The 19,994-nt window shown below is 43.7% G+C and overlaps 1 protein-coding gene across 1 annotated transcript; it reads right to left on the reverse strand.

The window, feature by feature from the left end:
* Positions 1-314: 314 nt before the first annotated feature.
* Positions 315-19,773, reverse strand: RASSF8 (Ras association domain family member 8). Its single transcript, XM_066318763.1, is given in 8 exon segments — positions 315-2,563; positions 3,622-3,760; positions 5,740-5,780; positions 5,783-5,896; positions 5,899-6,063; positions 6,066-6,443; positions 6,446-6,625; positions 19,571-19,773. Coding segments are annotated over 8 exon segments (1,242 nt in total). The 5' UTR covers positions 19,674-19,773; the 3' UTR covers positions 315-2,441.
* Between the last annotated feature and the right edge of the window lie 221 nt (positions 19,774-19,994).

Below are 19,994 nucleotides of genomic sequence, written 5' to 3' on the forward strand. Positions count from 1 at the left end.
ACAAAATCATTAGCTGGGGTAAATATGCTGATCTACCTTAAAAATACTTCATCTCAGGACAAGACTGTTTCCCCCCACCCCCATGCAGCATAATTTGGGCCAGACTTTGCAAGGTGCTGAGTGCCTCAGTTCTCTAACATCAAGAGGTGCTGAAGATGCAAGACATCCACTGGAGAGGGCCATTTCATTTCTGTAAATTGAACCCAGAATGTAAGGCATATATGCTCAAGTACCTTGGACAGATATTGTCCCCAAACTATGTATATTTTACACTTTTTTAATATATATATATACACACATTCTTTTTTTTTTTTTTTTTTTTTTTTTTTTTTTTTTTTAATACAAAGTTATGGGCACAGTAAACATGAGCACAGAATTGTGATAAACTAACAGTAAAATGGGTGAGCACTGCAAAGGTTCCTCAAGTAGGAATATCTCATTTTCCAGTTTGCTCACAAGGGAAGATGGGGGGGAAAAAAAAAACCCAGATAAGTTAAACAGTAAAATTCATAGTCCACTTGGAAACGTCCTTTATATATTCACAGCCTTATCTGTTGCTCTTAGTCTAAATACAGCAGCATTTTAGAATATATGATGCCATTAATAAGTGGAAAGGGAAAAAAATGCATTTAACGCTCAAGAATCCTTCATCTTCTGCCATATTGTTTAAAACTTCCATTTGTCAGGAAGCTCCTTTTTTAGACAAGGAGACTTAAATTAACATTTATCTGCACATCAGTGAATCAACACAAGAGGATGCTAGGAGTTAAGTATTTTTCTATGGCTGAAAGCTTGGAGTTTCCTAGCAGTGGTAAAATCCTGAACCTGCCAGGGAGGACACAAGGAGCCCAAGTCTTCAGCACTGCAGTGAGGGCACAATGTCCCCCCTTTGTGCCCACGGGATCTCCAAGGTGGGGATGATGCTGTGAGCTGCTGTTAGAACAGGAAATCCAAACTAGGGAAGGCCCTTCCCTACCTCATCCATGAGGCCAGCCCCCCAGCGTTACAGTGTGTCCCACTGATGCCAGTCCCTCTCTCCACAAACCTGGTGTCCCTTGCAGCAATCTCACTTCAGGGCCTGCAACCAACGAGCAATTTGGGAGTGGCTACTTTCTACAGGAAACCCTTTTTGTCTAATTCTTTCTTGCCTTTGATTGCATTAGAGCAACATCAAGATGTGATAATGTTCTCTTCTCATATGCTTTGTGAAAAATGACCATCAAATGTCATTTTCCAGAAAATTACCTAGGAATTAGCTGCTTGTAAGCTTTACATTCTGTAAGTGGCTATCTTTCATAGGGACCAACTGTCCACCAGGGATCTGAATGAAATCCTGGCCTCACTCCTATCAATAAGAACTCTGCTAGTGACTTCACAGGACTCTGCCAGGTGTCCTCCCTTCACAAAACTTGAGTGGATTCTGGAAGGCTGAAATTGGATACTCATTTGTGTTGTGTCTTTCTTCCCCTCCAACAGCAAGATTTGTAACAAAACAAGAACACTGTAATGGCTAGTGGAAAAAATGAAGTACAAAATCACACACAGTGAAAGCCTCCTACTCTCTTTGGTAAGATATATGAAGACAACTTCTTACATTGTTCTTTTCTCAAAAGGCATATACAATGTGGCAAAATATTTCAAATATACATTCTATATAATAAAATATCATCTAACTAGTGCATCCTCAATCATATGCTGGAAATATTTTTACCAAGCCAAGGTTTAAAATCCATAAATCTTTTGAACACTAGGTGCTTCATTCAAGGCAGATACAACAGCAAGTAAATCCACAAGCTCACTTTTCAAGCTTTAAAAGGTAGCAATGGATGGAACATGACATATGATGACCCACAACAGAAATGAACAAAGTTAGTGGTGAGAAACCACTGCAATGGTTCAGCACCCCTTAGAACTCTGCATTGCAGGTTGCAGTACTTGATCAGATGGGGGATGTTGGTACACACAAATTAAAGTCACCTTGTCAGACTGACACACAGCCATAACGTGATAATTCACAAGTTAAAAATAAAAATATAAAAGGTCACATTCACAGGTCCATTGACTAAAGGGAATAAATTAAACCCTCAGATAAATTGCATACATAGTTTCCTTCACCCTCAGTCTTCCATTTATGCCTATACAAGGAACAATACTTTGCCAAACACTTCCGAAGTGGCAAAAACCAGTGAAGGTTTTTGCACTCAAGCTGTGTTGACAGCAAGGTCATCCTTGCCAATTATGAATCGAGACAGTTCCTGTCTCTTAGCATCAGTGCACAGGGTATGGTTCCAAGTGGTGTTGGAGGAAGAAAAAATAACACGGTGGTGTAACAAAAAAAACAGAATAAGACAAACTTCTTCCATTCATCATTGGCAGAATAAAATAAAGTGTATCTTGTCCAGGGTACCTTGCTAGATCCTCTCTAGAAGAGGTATGTACTGTCATACATAAATGCCCTCCGGGTTCAAACCAGATGACAGGGGGTTCTGTAGGATCCGAAGGTTACTGGGGAGTTGCCTCGATGAGCCAGGGCGCTTCAGTGACCCAGATTGAAAGGTTGGTTCTGCATAAGAAAAAGGGCAATTAGAAAAGCTATCAGTAGGGTGCACCTCTCCTCCTCCTCCTTAATGCAATACAGAAAAGAAATTCACATGTAACAAACTCCTGAAGTGCCTGGCTAGGAAGTTAGGAGATCTAAGGTGCACACTTCCTACTCATTTCAAAACAGAACAAACCCTCGCAAAAGAATTACCCTCCCACGAGAACATTCACAGAGTAACACACACACACCTATACGGTGATGTGCAGAAAGAGCTGCTCCGCTTCCTGCCCACTTAAAAACAGTTCGCACACGTGCTGCATTTGAAGGTCTGATTGTCTTTACTTCTCTCCCGACCCACTTGCTCTTCCACTGCCTTTTGGTTTATAAAGCTTCTGAGCAGAGGGACAGACCCAACACAAAAGAATGCCAAGACAAAGAGCCCCTTGGAAGCAGAGTGCTGGAAAAAGCACACGACCGTGCTGGTGCCGCAGCTCTGACACGCATTCCAAATACTCCTACTCCTATGGCTTTGCCCAAGAAATTCTGAATCCAGATGTGGGCACGTGCAGGCTGCACTGATCTCACTGGGGGCAAAGTCAATTCGCACCCGCCGTAACAGCCATCTGTGCAGGACTCTGCATGGCTGGCAGCCCAGCTGGATTGGCTCCTATTCCTGTGCGGCTGCTGTCTGGGATTTCTTGGGATCCAGACACATTCCTTTTTCTGCTTTGACAACACCCCCACCAGAAGAGGAAGAACCCAGACGCAATGTCAGATGTACAATCACGTTCCGTGCTGGCAGCCAGCCATCTTGAAAGCTGCAGGCTTAATGCATTGCTGATGGGACTAACGCATGCCCGGGGCACAGTGGGAGAGAAGTTCTCCACGTACCTGCTCTTTATTTAGAGCCTGCTAAACCCTTGGCATGAAAGAAGTACTCAACAATGTGCTCTCGTAGTGTTTTGCTGATGTCTTTGCTAAGGGAGCATTCACTTCATGTAAGAGTGCCAGCATTAAGCAGCAGCAAAGGCACTGCTCGCCCCTTCTCCCTCCCTCCCAAAGCATTCCGAGGGATGCACCTCTCTCGAGCTCCACATGTGGGGCCTCCACCTCCATGGGATCTGCTGGCAGCACTGTCACCTTGGTTCCTGTTTGCTGGATGAACTGCTGCAGGTTCACCTGGCGCAGCTCCTTGGTCAGTTGCTCCAGTTCTGTTCCCTGTCCTGCCAGAAACAGAAAACATCTACTGAGCAAATAAAGCAGCATTTGTGACCATATTTACAGTTGGGAAACTAATGCTTCTCCTTTTGATGAGAAAGCCTCCAATTTTTAAAGCTCAAATGCAAATTAAAGAGTTGGAAGGTATTTTAATCTTATAATTTAAAAGCGAGTCAACACTCTCTAGCACTTACCAGAATCACAGAACTGATTAGGTTGGAAAAGACCTCTGAGATCTTTAAGTCCAACCCATGACCCTAACTGGGTTGTTCTTAATGTATTTTATTTTTATATTTCTTCTTGGATGACTAGCAGCTGTTTCTCACACCACCTGAGAAAAACTTTGGCATGTCAGCAAATAAAGGTAATAGTGTGAATGCTGAAAAAATAATCAACCAAGCAGCAGTCTGGCACCAAGTCTTACTTCTTCCTGAAGTGTCCAGCATGGCTGGGACAGCTCATTTAATGTTCTGATCTTAAAAGGAGTAAAATTGTTCTCTTTTTTTTGTTCTTTGCATTTTCTATTTTAACTTTTTTGGCCAGAACCTTCTCACTCTGCGAGGGTTTTGTGCAATGAAGCCAAAGCCTGGCTGGTTCCCCACCTCTTCGAAGGACAGATAATCATTTAGGATGTTTCTCTGTACTTCTGTCATGATATGCAAACCCTATAGCTCTGATAGATTACAAGTCTAGTTCTATTATTATTCCCACACAAAGAAGTTGAGCTGCTTTAGCAGATATCTTTAACTTCAGGTATGCAATAAAATATTTATCTATTTTCTCCCCCGCAAAGCTCCGTAATGCAGAGGTCAGTTTATTTTCTTGTGGACTTCCAGATTTGTGCACCTTAGGTTTAGAACAAGATTGGAAGACCTGAACTGAATGGGAACTTGCCCAAGAAAACCTGGACTATGAAAAGAACCAAGCCAGAAATATTTTGAACTCCATCATAGCCTCAGTAAATGTCACTCAGGCTACCTAAAACACAAAGAAGACTTGAAGCTTTGCATCAGTGCAAATCCTTAGGTGTAGCATGTGTGGAAACTTAGCATAGATAAATATGGCCAAAATTGCTTTACAGTTTTCATCCGTTTTGCTTTGGGTGAAAAGATTATTTTTTTTCCTCCCTCATCATCTAGTAAGAACAGCTCATACTGACATGGTTCTAAGGCAGGAGTAAGGATACTAAATCCTTTTACATACTCACAGTGGAATCACCTTAATGCCACTGCAGCGCTGCAGGAATATACTAACTGTGAATCCTGGGAATCAGCAAGAACCACAATGCCAACTGATGTGTGGTACCTTAGGACTACCTTATGTGGCATATAAAAATCCCAGGAGCTCCCATCTTTCCTCCACCTCATCCAGCTAGCAGCTGGAGTCCTTTATTCTTTCATGGTCTATCAAGTTCCAAGTGACATCATTAACTTTAGCAAGGAAACAGGGACTGGATTCTCTTTTGACACACGTGCCATAAACACCTGAGGTGTAGAAAAAATAAAATCCTGAACACCAGTGAGTCAGCCAGGAAAAGAGGGATGCTGTTCTTTAAAACCAAAGCCCTGTAAGGTTGCAGGTACTTCACTTTAGCTCTGTACCTTTCCAGGTGCTGCTTTTGGACTGTTCTTTGTAATTCATCTCTTTTGGTGGCAGACGAACTTAGCAAAGATCAAAAGCTTATCCTCAGAAAAGGCTATGATGGTGCAAATTACTGCTTTTCTTCTCAGACAGTTGGAATGAGCAAGTTAAACACAGGTGAAATAAAAACAGTCTGCTCTTAAAAACAAAAAAAACCAAAACAACAAAAAAACCCCAATTGAAATGCAATTTGAAAATGAAAGCAATACATTCCCTCTTTTACCCTGATTCACTTTGGAAACTGTCTTGTGCTGTCTTTCATGGGCTTCAGATTTGTGTAAGAGAAATTAGTCACAGTCTTTGACTTTTTCTAGCTATGTATAAAAAGGCAGTCTTACCTGTAATCGCTTGGTAGCTTGGCCCAAAGACCTTTCTACCGCTTAATGCCATTTTCCAATCTCAGACTCTGCTGGCCCTGAATATCAATTTCTCCCTTCACCTTCTCGATCTTTTCCTTGACCTCTTCTTCATTCACCTGGGATTCTTGCACTTCCGCTGCAGCTTCTCTGCTTCAAGGCCGCTCTCCATGTTGTGGATCTGAGACACGTAGTCCTTGAGTTTGCTCTCGCACTCCAGGATCCTCTGCCTCATCTCCTGCAGCTGCTCCGTCAGCTGCTTTTCATTCTCTTGTTCGATCTGCAGCTCGTTTTCCCAGAACTCTCCTCTTCAATCTCCACTTCATTCCGTTTGATCTTTTGCTCCAGTTTGAGGATTTCTTCTTCCAGGCTGGCGTTGTACTTTTGCTCCCAGTAGCGTATCTCGGCTTCGTTGGACTCCAGCTGCTTCTCGATGCATTGAAGCTTCTCAGTCTGGAGGTGGATCAGTTTCTTCAACTCGTCCGCTGTTGTTTTACAGTTGTTGAGCACCTTTTGCTTGAACTCAGATTCCTTGCTCTTCCCGAAGATGTCCATCAGCCCCTTGGCGCCGCCAGTGAAGGTGAGGGATTTCCTTTTCGGCTCCCTCCTCTTCATGGCCTTGTCCCCGGGCGGCCTCAGCTTGGCCAGGGGCGGCAAGCTCTGCCGGTACAGAGTCCTCTCGGGATGCGCGCCACGCCGTCCGACGTGGGCCGCTCGCTCAGGGAGGGCCCGGTGCGCCGCAGGATCAGCTGCACGTCGCTGGCGTACTGTCCCCACTTGTTGAGGGACACGATGGGGTTCTCGTGCGGCGCCAGGTGCCGCTCCGTGTCCCGCCACTTCTCGATCAGCGTGTAGCGCCCGGTGCGCCCTGCAAGGGAGCACAGCGTCAGCGCGGCCGCGGGGGGGGCGCCACCGCGCCGCGCTCCGGCCCGTCAGGGACGGCAGAGGGACGGCGCGGCCCGGCACGGCCCCCCCACAGGCTGCTTCAGCGCACCTGCCCGCCCCAGCACACGCTGCCTCCCTCATGGTGCCCGCACATCGCCGCGCCCCGCCTCTAAACCCTCCTGGCGCAGGGCGGGAGCGGCAGCAGCCAAGGAGGATTGACACGGTGAGAACCCGCGGAACTGCGGCACCCCGGGGCTGGCTGGGAGGGACTAGATTCATGGAATCGCGCAATGGTTGGGTTGGAATGGACCCTAAAGATCATCCAGTTCTGACACCCCGCCATGGGCAGGGACACCTTCCACCATCCCAGGCTGCTCAGAGCCTCATCCAGCCTGGCCTCGGACACTTCCAGGGATGGGGCAGCCACAGGTGGTCTGGGCAACCTGTGCCAGGGCCTCACCACCCTCACGGGGAACAATAAAGCAAGTGACCCAGCAGTGTTGGTAACCACCAAATAACTATACCCAATGCGAACCTCTAGAGCGAGAAAACAAGAACCAGGAGTCCCAGATCTTCATACAGCCACGTAGAAAAAGCAAAAAAAATGTGGAGGCAGTGTGTTCAAGTCGCCGTTTAAACTTTGGTCAGTCAGAGGCAGCTGTTAGCGACTGACAGAGCCTCAGTTCCCCTGCTGACACCCCTCAGTTCGCTCAGACCCCGACCAGCCCGGCCCACAGCCTGTGATGCCCGTGGCAGCGCTGCTGAAGTGACAAACCCTCACTGAGGAGAGCACAGGGACAAGAGCAGCAGAGGCTGCCGAGCCGCAAAGGAGCAAATCCGGCTCCCTGCACAATCTCGGTGTCTGTACAGCAGCTCCCACACCCCCACTGGGGTAACCCAGCCTTCAGGAAGAGGCTTGAGTCCTCCTTTCCTAGTGCTGAGAGTTTTTCTGAGCGTTTTACTGACAATACAGCTTTTGTTCATGGCTTCATTTGTGTCTTATCAAGAACACTTAGATTCAGCTCAGCAGTCTTCCAACACCCCTTATGGGGTTTTATTTTTCTAAGCACTCTCACTACTCTAAAATATAGCATTCTCCCACTCCAGAAGAGTTTCCCCTACCAAAGTAACCTCACTTAAAAGCCACAACGTTATTTACAAAAGATGGGGAAGATCAACTACTTAAAAGCAGTTTAATGCTTTAAAAAGCATTTGATGCTAATGAATTTCTGAACAGCTCCACAATTGCCATTAACCTTAAAAACATCATTAACTACTTTAATGCATTACCTACATTCATTTTCATGAGAAATTATCATTCAAATGATTTATTTGAGCACATAAAAGCCTGAAATACCTGTCATATATTCAACTACAGAGGGGAGGAGTCGGAAGAAATGTAGTTATCAGTGTAACACATTCGATGTATTCTCTTACTTTACACTACCTGCCCCATCATCACACTTCTCTCAAAAGGACAAAAATAGCCTAATCTCAGGCTGGAGATCTGCCCTGATCTCCAGTCACAACACTCACGTGGACTTCCTCACTTCAGGTTGGTAGGAAACAAGCTGCACTGTGGTGACTGACACACTACGCACCCCTCTAAAATCAGACACTGCCTTCCCTAAAGAGCTTCCTGAGCTACAACTACTGCATTGAAAATGGTCCTCTGCTCTCACTTTCTCACAATTAGCTCACTTTCTCACAATTAGCTCTCAAAGTAAAGAATAAGAACAAAATTTTCTGCACAGGCACCAACTGGAGAACAGGTGGCTTTGGCCTGTGGCTCATCCCAGAGGGTTGGCTGACCCAGTCAAGGGCCAAAATGTCCATGTTCACTTCCAAGTTAGGAGCGAGGGCTGAAAGATTTCGCTGGTGGAAGTCAGCAAAACAAGGCAAGCAGCATGAGAACAGGAATCCACCACCCCAAATGCTGTGTGAATGCTGTCATAAATAAATTACTCTGGGTAGGGAATGAGGAAAAAACCCCAAAACCTGTCAGCATACTAACATGCTTGGCTAACACTCCCAGAAAGAGATTTAAGGCTTATTCTTCATGAAGTTCTTCAAAATCAAGTTTATAAATGTACATGGTATAAAGTGAGAGTCTTTTTCTAACTCACAATATTGCTAATCCATGAATATTTATAGTAGGCATGGTGTTGTTACAGGAAAAATAAACCTACTACTGTTTGCCATAGCATATGAACAGTAAATCCTCGAGAAGAAAAATTAAGTAAAAACATATCCCAGGACAAAGGCTGCCCTTCATAGCTCTGTTTTTTTCATCTTGGAAGTTCTCAGCTTGTAATCATGGTTGTGCTACTAATGTTCATGTTGTGTCAGAATCAGTCAAGTTCAAAGAAGTTCTGAAATTGCAAACTGGAGTAGGTACCACCAGGGGAGCAAGCAGAGTGCAATTTCTATTCACTCTGCTATTAAATCATTACTTAAAAGAAACGTAACAGGAGACAAAAGAAAAAAAGAAAAAGGAAAAAAAGGGGAGGAGAATAAAGTTCTAACAACCTTGACCGAAAGTGAATAAAGAATTAAGCGTAGACTTGCCAAGAACTATTTTCATCTTAGCTTAGGGTTTTTCCAAATCAACATGCAGCCCTAAATAATGAACTCAGCACTCAAGATCCACATAAAAGAAAGTGTTTTGTAGAAGTAATACTTGCACAGTTCAACAACCACACCTGGAGCTCAGGACTGCTCTAAAACAAAGCTGTTCTCTTCCGAGATCATTACCAGGAGTAGTGCTCAGCCTGTGCATGACGCAGATTAACAATACCCAGACAACCACAACTGTGATGTTTGCCTGCATTAGAGGGGATTAATTCACAAATGAAAGGGTGAATGAGTCAATTCACAACTAATGACAGAGTATTTCAGAACACGGCGTCCCTATAGCAAACTGCTGGTTTTGATGTGCAGCCACCACTGACATGGAGAAAGCAGCTTGCCTGGGTTGTTGATGAGGAAGTTTGACACCTGCATGCTGCTTCTTGCCTGTGTGCTGTCCACAAGTTTCTGGACACAAAAGGCACCCGCAGAATTCAGTCCATCTTCATTATTTTAAAAATTACTTGCAGTCACATTCAGGTGATGGCCATGTATCAGCAATGTATGGCATTCTTTTAATTACTGTGTGTTTCACCCAGCTGAATATTATATTGAACCCCACCCAAAATTTTGCAGTATCTCCAGGGAAGATTCAGTGATTGGTTTCAGCAGTGAACCCCCATAAAACTTCTGAAATAAAACCTTTTCTTAACTGCAACTAGAATACATTGGACTTTTTATATTTTTATCAAAGCCTTGTATCGATGGGAATGGTAGAGAAAACCGTCCAGACAGGCCCAAAAAAGCAAAGCAGTGCTGTGTTCTCTGGTTTCCTTTTCAAAAAAACAGGAATTCAAGGGCTGGAGAAAGCACAGAGCCTCTTGTATTCTATTTCAGGTCCAGCTACTTCATGGGCAGCAGGAGAAAGGTGGTTTCTGCCCCACTCTGCTGAGACCCCCCTGCAGGGCTGCGTCCAGCCCTGGGCCAGCACAGGAAGGACAGGGAGCTGCTGGAGCCAGCCCAGAGCAGGGACACCAAGGGCATCACAGGGATGGAGCAGCTCTGCTGGGAGGAAGGGCTGAGGGAATTGGGATTGCTCAGCCTGGAGAGGAGAAGGCTTTGGGGTGACCTCACTGTGGCCTTGCAGTGCCTGAGGGGGACCCACAGGAAAGATGGAGAGAGACTCTGGACAAGGGCCTGGAGGGTCAGGACAAGGGGCAATGGCTTCACACTGACAGAGAGTAGGTTTAGGTTGGATATGAGGAAGAAATGTTCTCTGTGAGGGCGGGTGAGGCCCCCTGGCACAGGCTGCCCAGGGAAGCTGTGGCTGCCCCATCCCTGGAAGTGTCTAAGGCCAGCTGGGGCTCTTTGCAGCCTGGGATAGTGGAAGGTGTCCCTGATCATGGCAGGGCACTGGGATGGGATGATCTTTAGGGTCTCTTCCAACCCAGGCCATTCTGTGATTACTACATGGTCCCCAGAGTAGAGACCCTAGGTGTACCATATGGTATCACCATCTCAAACAATCACAAGAACTTGTATCTGGTTTGCAGACAGCAAATGACAAGCAATAACAGAAGCAGATATATATTTACATCCCTAAAGCACACTGCATCTGCACAAATGGGAGTGTCAAGGTTAAGAGGTTAAGTTCCCACCTACCAGCTCCCTAAGCACACAATTCTATTAATACAAGAACACCTTCAAAAGAATAATTCATTTCAAAACTGAAAGACATCAAAAAAAGCAAATATATGGACTCAGAATGCTGATGTTCTGACAGCCTGCAATATCTGTCATGAGTGGTTTGAACCTGAATCTCGTGTGGAGGCCAGGGGCTGGCCACCAAGGGGGTCATTCCTCTGCCCTGGAGAGGCAGAGACAAATGGGGAGAGACGCCCCTCCAGATTAGGGAGAGAAAGGCCTCCTCCGATGGACCTTTGCAGCCATATGTTAATGACTTATAAGTTTTGTTCCTTCATTGGTTTATTTTAGGTCACCCTTGTTCAGCCCCCATTTGCCATTTATGTATCACCCTAGAATGTTCTTCTCCCTTGACTCCCATTGGCTCAATTTTGCTGCAGTGCTCATCCCTGTTCCCTATTAATTCTCCCAATCTCAGCCACTCTCTGCGTCACTTTCCTTTATCCTATTGGCCCTTGACCCTCACATCTGCCACCTTTCCCCCTTATTTAACCCTGTGCCTTTAAACAGTTCTGTTCTTGTCCTGGACCCCCTTCTGACACTGTGCCCTGTTCCTGCTAATATTACCACACAAGGACCATCCCTTCCTTTCATCAGACTTTTAGCAATGTGCTCTGGGCCCTGAAAGCACAGGTTGCTCTCAAGGCCTCATTGCAGCACGCTGCAACCCTTCCTGTGACTTAAATGGCAAACTGCACTCAGTGTCCTAGATCTGGCTCTGCGGCACAGCCAAACACAAGCTCTGGACCCAAGTGCCCAGTCACTATAGTCTTAGCCTGGAATCTATGCAATTTGCTAATTTAAACACAGATTCCATCACAATGAACAGTGATTAAACTAATGAAATATAGGTACAAGGTAATGAACATTTTTTTTAAGACTCTCAAGAGGCAGATTTTTAAATTATACTCCATGAAGGTAGTAGGGCAACATTACTCACTTTAAGCTCCTCTATATGCTTTAATATTTGCAGCTGACACAGTAGACAGAGCAAATCATTTCTGCTGCCAAAAGTGAAAATGAAACTCCAAGGAAAGCAGCAGCAGCAACACTCTTGGCAGGACTGTAACCTGAGAGGTCATCAATTCCCCTTTTTCAGGACAGAAATGATCATCCCATTACTCCTACCCAAAAGTCATCATCTCTACAAGCAAACATTCAAGGCACTACTTTTTCTTTTTTTTTATTTTGTGCTATGCAGGTAGCATTGTACACCATGAAAAAAAAAAGTATCTGTGCCTTATCTTTTCCATCAGGCTACAAATGTATATGCCAAGCACCAACCAAGCAAGATCCATCTTTCCATTAAGTGTCTCCATGCTTCAGAGCCAGGACGTAGAGTGTTGCAGCAGCCCTCTTATTAGAGGGTAAAAAAGAGCCAAGGCTTCTTGTTAAACACAGCATAAAAAGGGTCCTAGTTTATTCCTCTTCACAGCTTAGTCATCTTAACTCCAACTATTCCCAGACTCTGGCTGCACCAAGCTCCTGCTGTAGGTTTCCTTTGCAGCCTCTGACTGCTGGTGATTCCCTGCTGAACTTCGACTGCAGGTATGAGTTTGCAGACTGTGACTGCAGGCTTTTATCCAGCTAGACTGTGACTGGAGGTTCCAACAACAGGCTCTAACTGCAGACCCAGACTGACCTCACAGCAGCAATTCTCTCTCCCCAGGATTCTGCTTCATGATTCTCTCCTTCATGCTCCTCAAGGTTTCTCCTCATGATGATCCTCCTCTTACCAGCCAACCCCCTCTTTATCTCACTCATAGGATATAGCTGTTACTCATCAGGGGCAAGGCTGTATTGGTTAATTAACACAGCTGTGACTTATCAGGGCTGAGGTCACCTACTCCCTTCTACAGAACAGCAGCGAGTCAGTGCAAGCAGGTGACTCATTGCCCTGGTCTCCTAATTTCTAGGAAAAGTGGTGGGATGAGCAGTCTTAAACATGAGGGTACTTCCTCTTCCCTAGAAAAGGGGTTGGGGTGGACAGGAGCAGGTCTTTGTCACCAGAGGTCATAGAATCATTTAGGCTGGAAAAGACCTCCAAGATCATTGAGCTCAAGCTATGTCCAATGCCCACCTTGTCACCCAGCTCAGAGCAGAGTGCCACATCCAGTCATTCCCTGGACACTTCAGGGATGGGGACTCCAAACCTTCCTGAGCATTCCTGCTGATGTCCAACCTGAACCTCCCCTGGCACAGCTTGAGGCTGTTCCCTCTTGTCCTGTCCCTTGTTCCCTGGGAGCAGAGCCCGAGTTCATCCTCCTGTCAGGGAGTTGTGCAGAGCTAGAAGGTTCCCCCTGAGCCTCCTTTTCCCCAGGCTGAGCCCCTACAGCTCCTTCAGCCACTCCCTCATAGCACTGGCTCTCAAACCCTTCAGTGCAGTCTTCTCCCAGTTTCTCCTCTTCCCCTGAGACTTCAATGCCAGGGCAGTTCCTGGCAGGCACATTCCAAGCTCCCATTTTCCCCAGGGGTCCCATCACCTCTGCTGCACAGCAGCTGTGCCACAGCCTGCCCTGCAGTGTGGCACTCTGGACAGTCTTGGGAGAGAAAAAAGGTTAAAAAAAAAAAAAAAAAAAAAAAAGGTAAAACAGAAAATCTGCATCTAAGACAGAAGTTTTAAGACAGCCACACTAAAAGGGAAGTTGCACTAGTCACATCTTCAGCTGAATCTCAGTGACCAGCCCAGACTTATCACAGTGCATAATAAGAATAAACTCTGTCACCTGTCTGCACACAGGTCTCCGTGGAGGTAAAGCCAGACCTGCCAACACTTGGCTCAAGCCAAACTCACACTGCCCAGAGCACTGAAAAATGCACGCCTCCACAACATGGATACAGCTTTCTGATCCACTTGGTTTCCCAGAGACAACCTTTCAGCCCTAGGCTGTCTTCTTTAACAAGGCAGTGCAAAGAAAAAGTAATTGCATGTGTTAAGATCTTCTAAGAACTCTTAATATGTGGAACACATGGGTGAAAATGCTCTGCATTTTCAAAGGGACAACAGCATTAACTCCTGAATCTTTAATAGCATTGACAGAAAAGCAACTGCTAACAATTTTAATCAACCCAGGATGATTTGAACTCAGTATCTTTCCAATATGAATCTGACATTTCATTCATTTTATGATACTTATGTTAATAATCCATAGCAATTTAAAACAAAACAAAACAACGACATTCTGGCTGTCTGGGAACTCATTAAATACCCAAGATTCAGAGAAAAAAAAACCCAGAAAATCCCTTCAAAATAGAGGTTAGAGTTTGCATTTGTCAATTCTTAACTCATGCTATATTTGCGACCACAAGTATGAAATACAACAGAAAATAAAGAGTGAGAGGAGAAGTCCAGTCCTAGGAAGAAATATCCACAGAGGCTCCATTGAAGGTCCGGTGATTTCTCCAGGCACTGCCATCTCTCCATGTTTACCAGGGCTGAAGCCTAGTTCATGACTATTACCCTTGCTCTCAAAAAAAGAGCATGCAGGAGTTTATCACAACCTGACAGAACAAAGCTCTCATCATCACTTCATACTTTCAACTGCCTTTTGTTCAAGCACCTTGAGGTAGCACACTTATTTTAGAGCTGTGTCCTAAATAGATAAAACAATGGGGAAGTTTGGTTGAGATCACGCAGCAAAGCACATCCAGCAGTCCAGGTCCCTCTTGGTAAGGTTACGTCACCAGATTTCTGAACCACAGAATCATCACAAAGTGCAGATTTTTGTACTTATTATCCCTCTCAATGTCACTATTTGAAGTGACAGAGAATGAAATCTTGGGGTTGAAAAATCACAAATTCTAAGCAGATGCTTAGCAGGGACACTTCCCACTATCCCAAGTTGCTCAGAGCCCCATCCAGCTGGCCCTGGACACTGCAAGGGTGGGGCAGCCACAACTGCTCTTGTCACCCTGTGCCAGGGCCTCACCACCCTCACACAGACACAGGTTTCTTCCTGATATCAAATCTAACCCTCGTCTCTGTCAGTGTGAAGCCATTTGCCCCTTGTCCTGTCACTATACAGTTTTGTAAAAGAAGTGGTTTGATCTTTCCAGATACAACTCTGGCTGAGCCTCAAAATCCTCTAACACATGTTTGAGAGACATCACTGACATTTTAATAAATACACTCCCTTTATCTTTAAAGAAAAATACTCAACTGAAAAAACAGACAAACACACAAAAAACCCCAAAAAACTGATGGCTGCATTTGTTTAATTTTAAAGAGAGACAGCTATACTTCTTGTTCAGTGAAGTGCCACTCCTATTCTCCAGCCAGAAGTACCAAAATCCACAGCACTATTTAAAGCAAGTCAGCCAATTTAATTATTTGCCACAGAAAATTACAGGGAGGAGGGCAGAAGGTTTCTTTTGGTAAGAAATTCAAGCTTCTTATCTCTTAGACTGAAATATTCTCTTTCTAGGAAACAAACATGTCATTCTGAGGAGAGGAGATGCATTCTAGGCTCCAGGGGTGAAAGAAATCACTTCAAATGCAATAAAAATCCTCTTGGGGGCTGGAAGTGGGAGAGCAGCACTTCTAAAGGAACAGGACAAGTGTATTTGTGACTGCACTATTTGTCACCACATTCCTTTGGAGATTTTTTTTTTGTGTGTTTGAGTGGAGAACTACCAGTAAAAGGCAATTTTTAAAAAATCTATAGTTAAAGTACATTTGCCTCAACCATTAGCTAAAATTATTAGCTCACTTTCTTTAGGTTTCCAGCTTTTCCTCTCATTACTACAATGTTTTTTGAGAGGAGTCACTATGCTCACACACATTCAAAACAGACCTTTGGCTGGATTCATCAACCATCTCATCACACACAAAGTTGAAAACTAACAACAACTCTGTTTTTACATTTTTCCAATTGTCCAAATTTTGGAGAGGAATCAGAATGACCAAACAATGTTTATATGAAGCCACTCTGGTTTTCACAGAATGAAAAGAAATCTTAGTGGAGAATGTGTTATCAAATGCACATTTTTAAAAGAGACAAGAATGAATCTTGGAGACGCTCATCTCTCCTGGCAAAAATATTTTTAAAACAAGACTCATGGTTCTCGATTTAAACTGCATGCTGAGGTGTATTTTTGTTTTGGTGAGGGCTTTGTTTCTCATGATGAAACAATCACTTCTCTTATTTGTATTTTAAAAGTCCAGTCTTCTTGGTCACTTGCAAACTGCTTGAGTTAAAAAGAAAATAAAGCAGACTTAGAAACTCATAAAAGGTAGTATCAAGTGTCTTCAAGGTCCCAGTGAGAGATGATTTCACTCTCTGGAAACTTATAACTGAATAGTTTTATGTCTGTCTTGAACAGAATTCCAGCCACCCGCCCTCCAGCTAAGGCAATTCCAGCTCCTTCTAAGTTACAGATACAGACAATTTTAGTATCCAAAGTTATATCCAACTGATACTATTCTCTCCTGCATTCAATAAATTACATACACATTTTTTAAAATAAGCTTTGTTGGGGCACCAAAGAAGAAAATTCTCACCTTTTTTTTTTTTGTTTTGTTTTAAAGAATGAGGGGACACTTGAGACTGAGATTTAACTTCAATCCAAACAAAAGTTTAAAAACAAAACAAAGCAAACCAGCCACAAAAAAAACCCTTAAATTCTTACTTTGGGCAGTCATTTCCTGTTCTGCAGTAATCAAGAGATGAGCAGCAGTGGAAAGAGAAGGAGCTCACAGCGCAAAAACAGGTAACACAAATGTTATTTCTCAGGAGAAGAGCCCCAGGGAGAGACTTTTTACTGGAAGAGCTCCAGTTTCTAAAGAATCAAGGAGCATTATCCAGGCAAATGAAGAGACAGAATACTATGGCCAAAGGATTAGACACTGGATATAGGACAGAACCTTCTACAAAGTTTCATAACTTGATTTTTTTATGCTAAAATACGCCTAGAACATAAAAAAAAAAAAAAAAAGAAAAAAAAAACCCCAAGAAACTTCTGTATCCTGAAGTTGTTACTGAACTTTCATGACATGAGGAAAGAGTTGGAAAGTGCATAGATGGAAACCTTTTTGTTGCTTTTATCACAGCAGGAGATCAGGAGCCAGGGCCCTGCATTTGATCAAGTGACAGCAAAAGGCACTTCTTAAAATACAAGGAATTCCATTTAAGGACAACACACTTGGACTGCCAGGGGGAGTGAGCAGTGCTACAGTCAGGTCTCTCCACTTGGCACATTCAGAACCCAGCTGCCCCTGGTTCTGAGCAACCTGCTCTACCTGGCCCTGCTTTGAGCAGCAGAGCTGGATACTGTCCAAAGGTGCCTCCTAGCCACAGCTCTATACTAATTTTGATTTTCCAATTTTGAAATACAGGACAAAGCTTTACTTTTCACATGCCTAGAACAGAGGCAGCTTCATTTGTCCATGAGAAGCTTCTTAACTATGGATGTCTTAATCCTGGCATCTTTGTCTTGTGCCTCAGTGGATATGGCTGTAAAATAAGCCAGTTTGTAGATATTCTAGACACTGCACTTCAAGAAAATAATATATTTCTTGCAATTCACATTTCAGGCTCCGTGAAGAAGACTGTGTTGTGGTGTTGTATGCTTTAAGTCAAGGACCTAGTAATAAACTGTAAGGCACAATAAAACAAAAGGAGCATCTCACAAACTTTACAGACAGACAAAACAGTCCTGAGTGCAGCCAAGTTATGTGACTGCTGAAGGAGCCAGACTGCAAAGTGGAAAATACCACCAGAGCCAAGCGAGGAGGAAGCCAACTAAGACTGGCTACTTTTCACATGTCAGGTGAGAGCCAGAGTGATCCATTTTCATAGATTGCCATTCAAATTCAAGTGACAATTACTCCTGGTAAGCTGGGACCTACAGCCAAATCACAGGGACAGCCAGATGGTTCTGTCCTGATGAATGGCCTGACAGGAGGGCTGGGAAAGCCCTCCCTGCCAAAGACACACAGGTCTAATTATACGTGCTTGATACTGTCCTAGGTGCCCCAGTGAGAGAGGAATTGTTCTGGGGTGTTTCTAGAGAGGGTATTTGCCTTGGGGAGGAATTTCCAAGTGATTACCTTGATTTGGCTCTGGTTTCAGCTAAAATTTATCTCAGCATGGAAGCAGTCTCCTAGCCCAGACAAACGGGTGACGTGCTACAGAAAAGGAAGCCTGCAGAGCTGACAGCCTGTGTGTGTGTCCAAAGTGGTAGCTGCGGGAATCTTTCAGAGTTCAGGCTAATAACTGAGGATACAGAAGAAAACCCAAGGAGAAATTACACAAAAGAACATTAAATTACTGTCTAGAACTGGGAGTCTGACATTTCTGTAGGAAAAGGCAAAGGAAACAGAATGAAAGGGATATTGAAAGCAAAGTGAAGAACAGAAGTATCACAACCACTTTATTATTTCTAAACATGTATCACTTAATCATGACCAGAAGATTATCATGCTAGCAGAATTGTTTCTCAAAAAACCTGCAGGCAGAAAATGAGACATGGAAGCAATTGATGAACCAATTACTATTAAACAAAAAGCTGCAACTAAACCAGGGAAGAAACATTTAACAGTTTAACATCAACGACAAGATTTGAGAGACAAAATGACTTTCAACGATTTTTAAATGAAGTTTTAAAAGGCATTTGGTAAGCATGATAAGCACATGCTATCATTTTGTTCAATCCTCTTAAAGTATAAAATAAGTAACTCCCAGTCTTCCGCTCCATCAGCTATAAGCAGATGGAAATTATGTTTAGAAGTTTAACATTTAAATCAATAAACATCAATTTCAGAGAAATTGACTTTATGCTTACAGAGAGAATACCTTGTTAATATTCATAGGCCTAACTTGCTTTTTATTAGAAAATTATTATTTTCAAATTGAGTTCCACTGCTAATACAATCTTGCAAAACAGCTGGCATACTGAAAAATGCAGAAGCTCACCTTTAAACTATTAATTTTTAGGTAAAACATAGGTTTTAATGCCTAAATTTAAATAGCATATAAAGCTAATTATAACATTTTAGCAAAGAATAAGTATCAGCATAGGAAATATAGATAGGATGAGGCTGAGGTTTATTCAGGATGCCTTTAATCACTGAGGAATATCTGACAAGATTTCCCTTGATGGAGCCTGAAAGATTTTATTTTTCTCTTCTAAACTGTTCAGCAAAAGGCTAACAGTGTAGACACTTCCAAGTTATCCTTTCATGAGCAATGACTTTTGTGGCAAGCAGGAGTCAGAGGAGACCCTGAAGGATCTATTTCATTGATCTATGCTATTCCCAATATAGCCAAAGATACTTACAATGGGTATAATTTCAATGATCATCATTAGCCAACCAATTATATTGCACTGCTTTTGTATTTTCTTTGGTACTCAGAATATTGACAGTTTAGCACCTTCCTTTGTCCAGGCTCTATTTACAACAACCAATGGCAGCATAATTATTATTACTTAGAGAATAAATTTTTACTGAAGAACAGGTTATAGATTTCAAAATGTTCTTTTCTGTCTTTTCAGTGTCTCTCTGGCGGTGAAAAATCCACGGCTACAAGTTTATGTTCCAAGATTATCCCACTGTGCACTGCATTTTCTGCTCTGCTGGTACCCAATGCTGCCCCACCTCCTCTGGCTTTAGCTTCACAAAAAAAGCTTCACCCCACTTCCCAGCTGGCATACTCACCAATAGCCTGAGCAAGGGCTATTACAACTTCCTGGCATGTCGTGACTTCGGTGACCCCACACACGATTCTCTGCACTCCATCCACCCATACTTTGAGCTCCATGGTTCACCAGATCATCCAAGAGCCATGAATGCAAATCAGTCAAGTCATTCTTGCAGCTGCACCGGAGACAACACAGCTGACTTCCCACAGCAGCTGGAACAGAGAAAAATCCTAGTGTTTAGAGCAAGGAATGACCAAGTTAAAAAGGTAACAATTTCACCTTGACATCTATCAGGTAGGAGAGCCAACACAGCCTCCTTTCTTTAAAAACAACAGGAACCACTCATCCACACATCTTGGGGAAGAGTGGCTGGAAAGTGCCCAGTGGGAAAGGACAGGAGGTGCTGGTCAGCTGCAGATGAACATGAGCCGACACCTGCC

Source organism: Sylvia atricapilla, chromosome 5, assembly GCF_009819655.1.
Source record: "Sylvia atricapilla isolate bSylAtr1 chromosome 5, bSylAtr1.pri, whole genome shotgun sequence".
In the NCBI taxonomy this organism is placed as follows: domain Eukaryota; kingdom Metazoa; phylum Chordata; class Aves; order Passeriformes; family Sylviidae; genus Sylvia; species Sylvia atricapilla.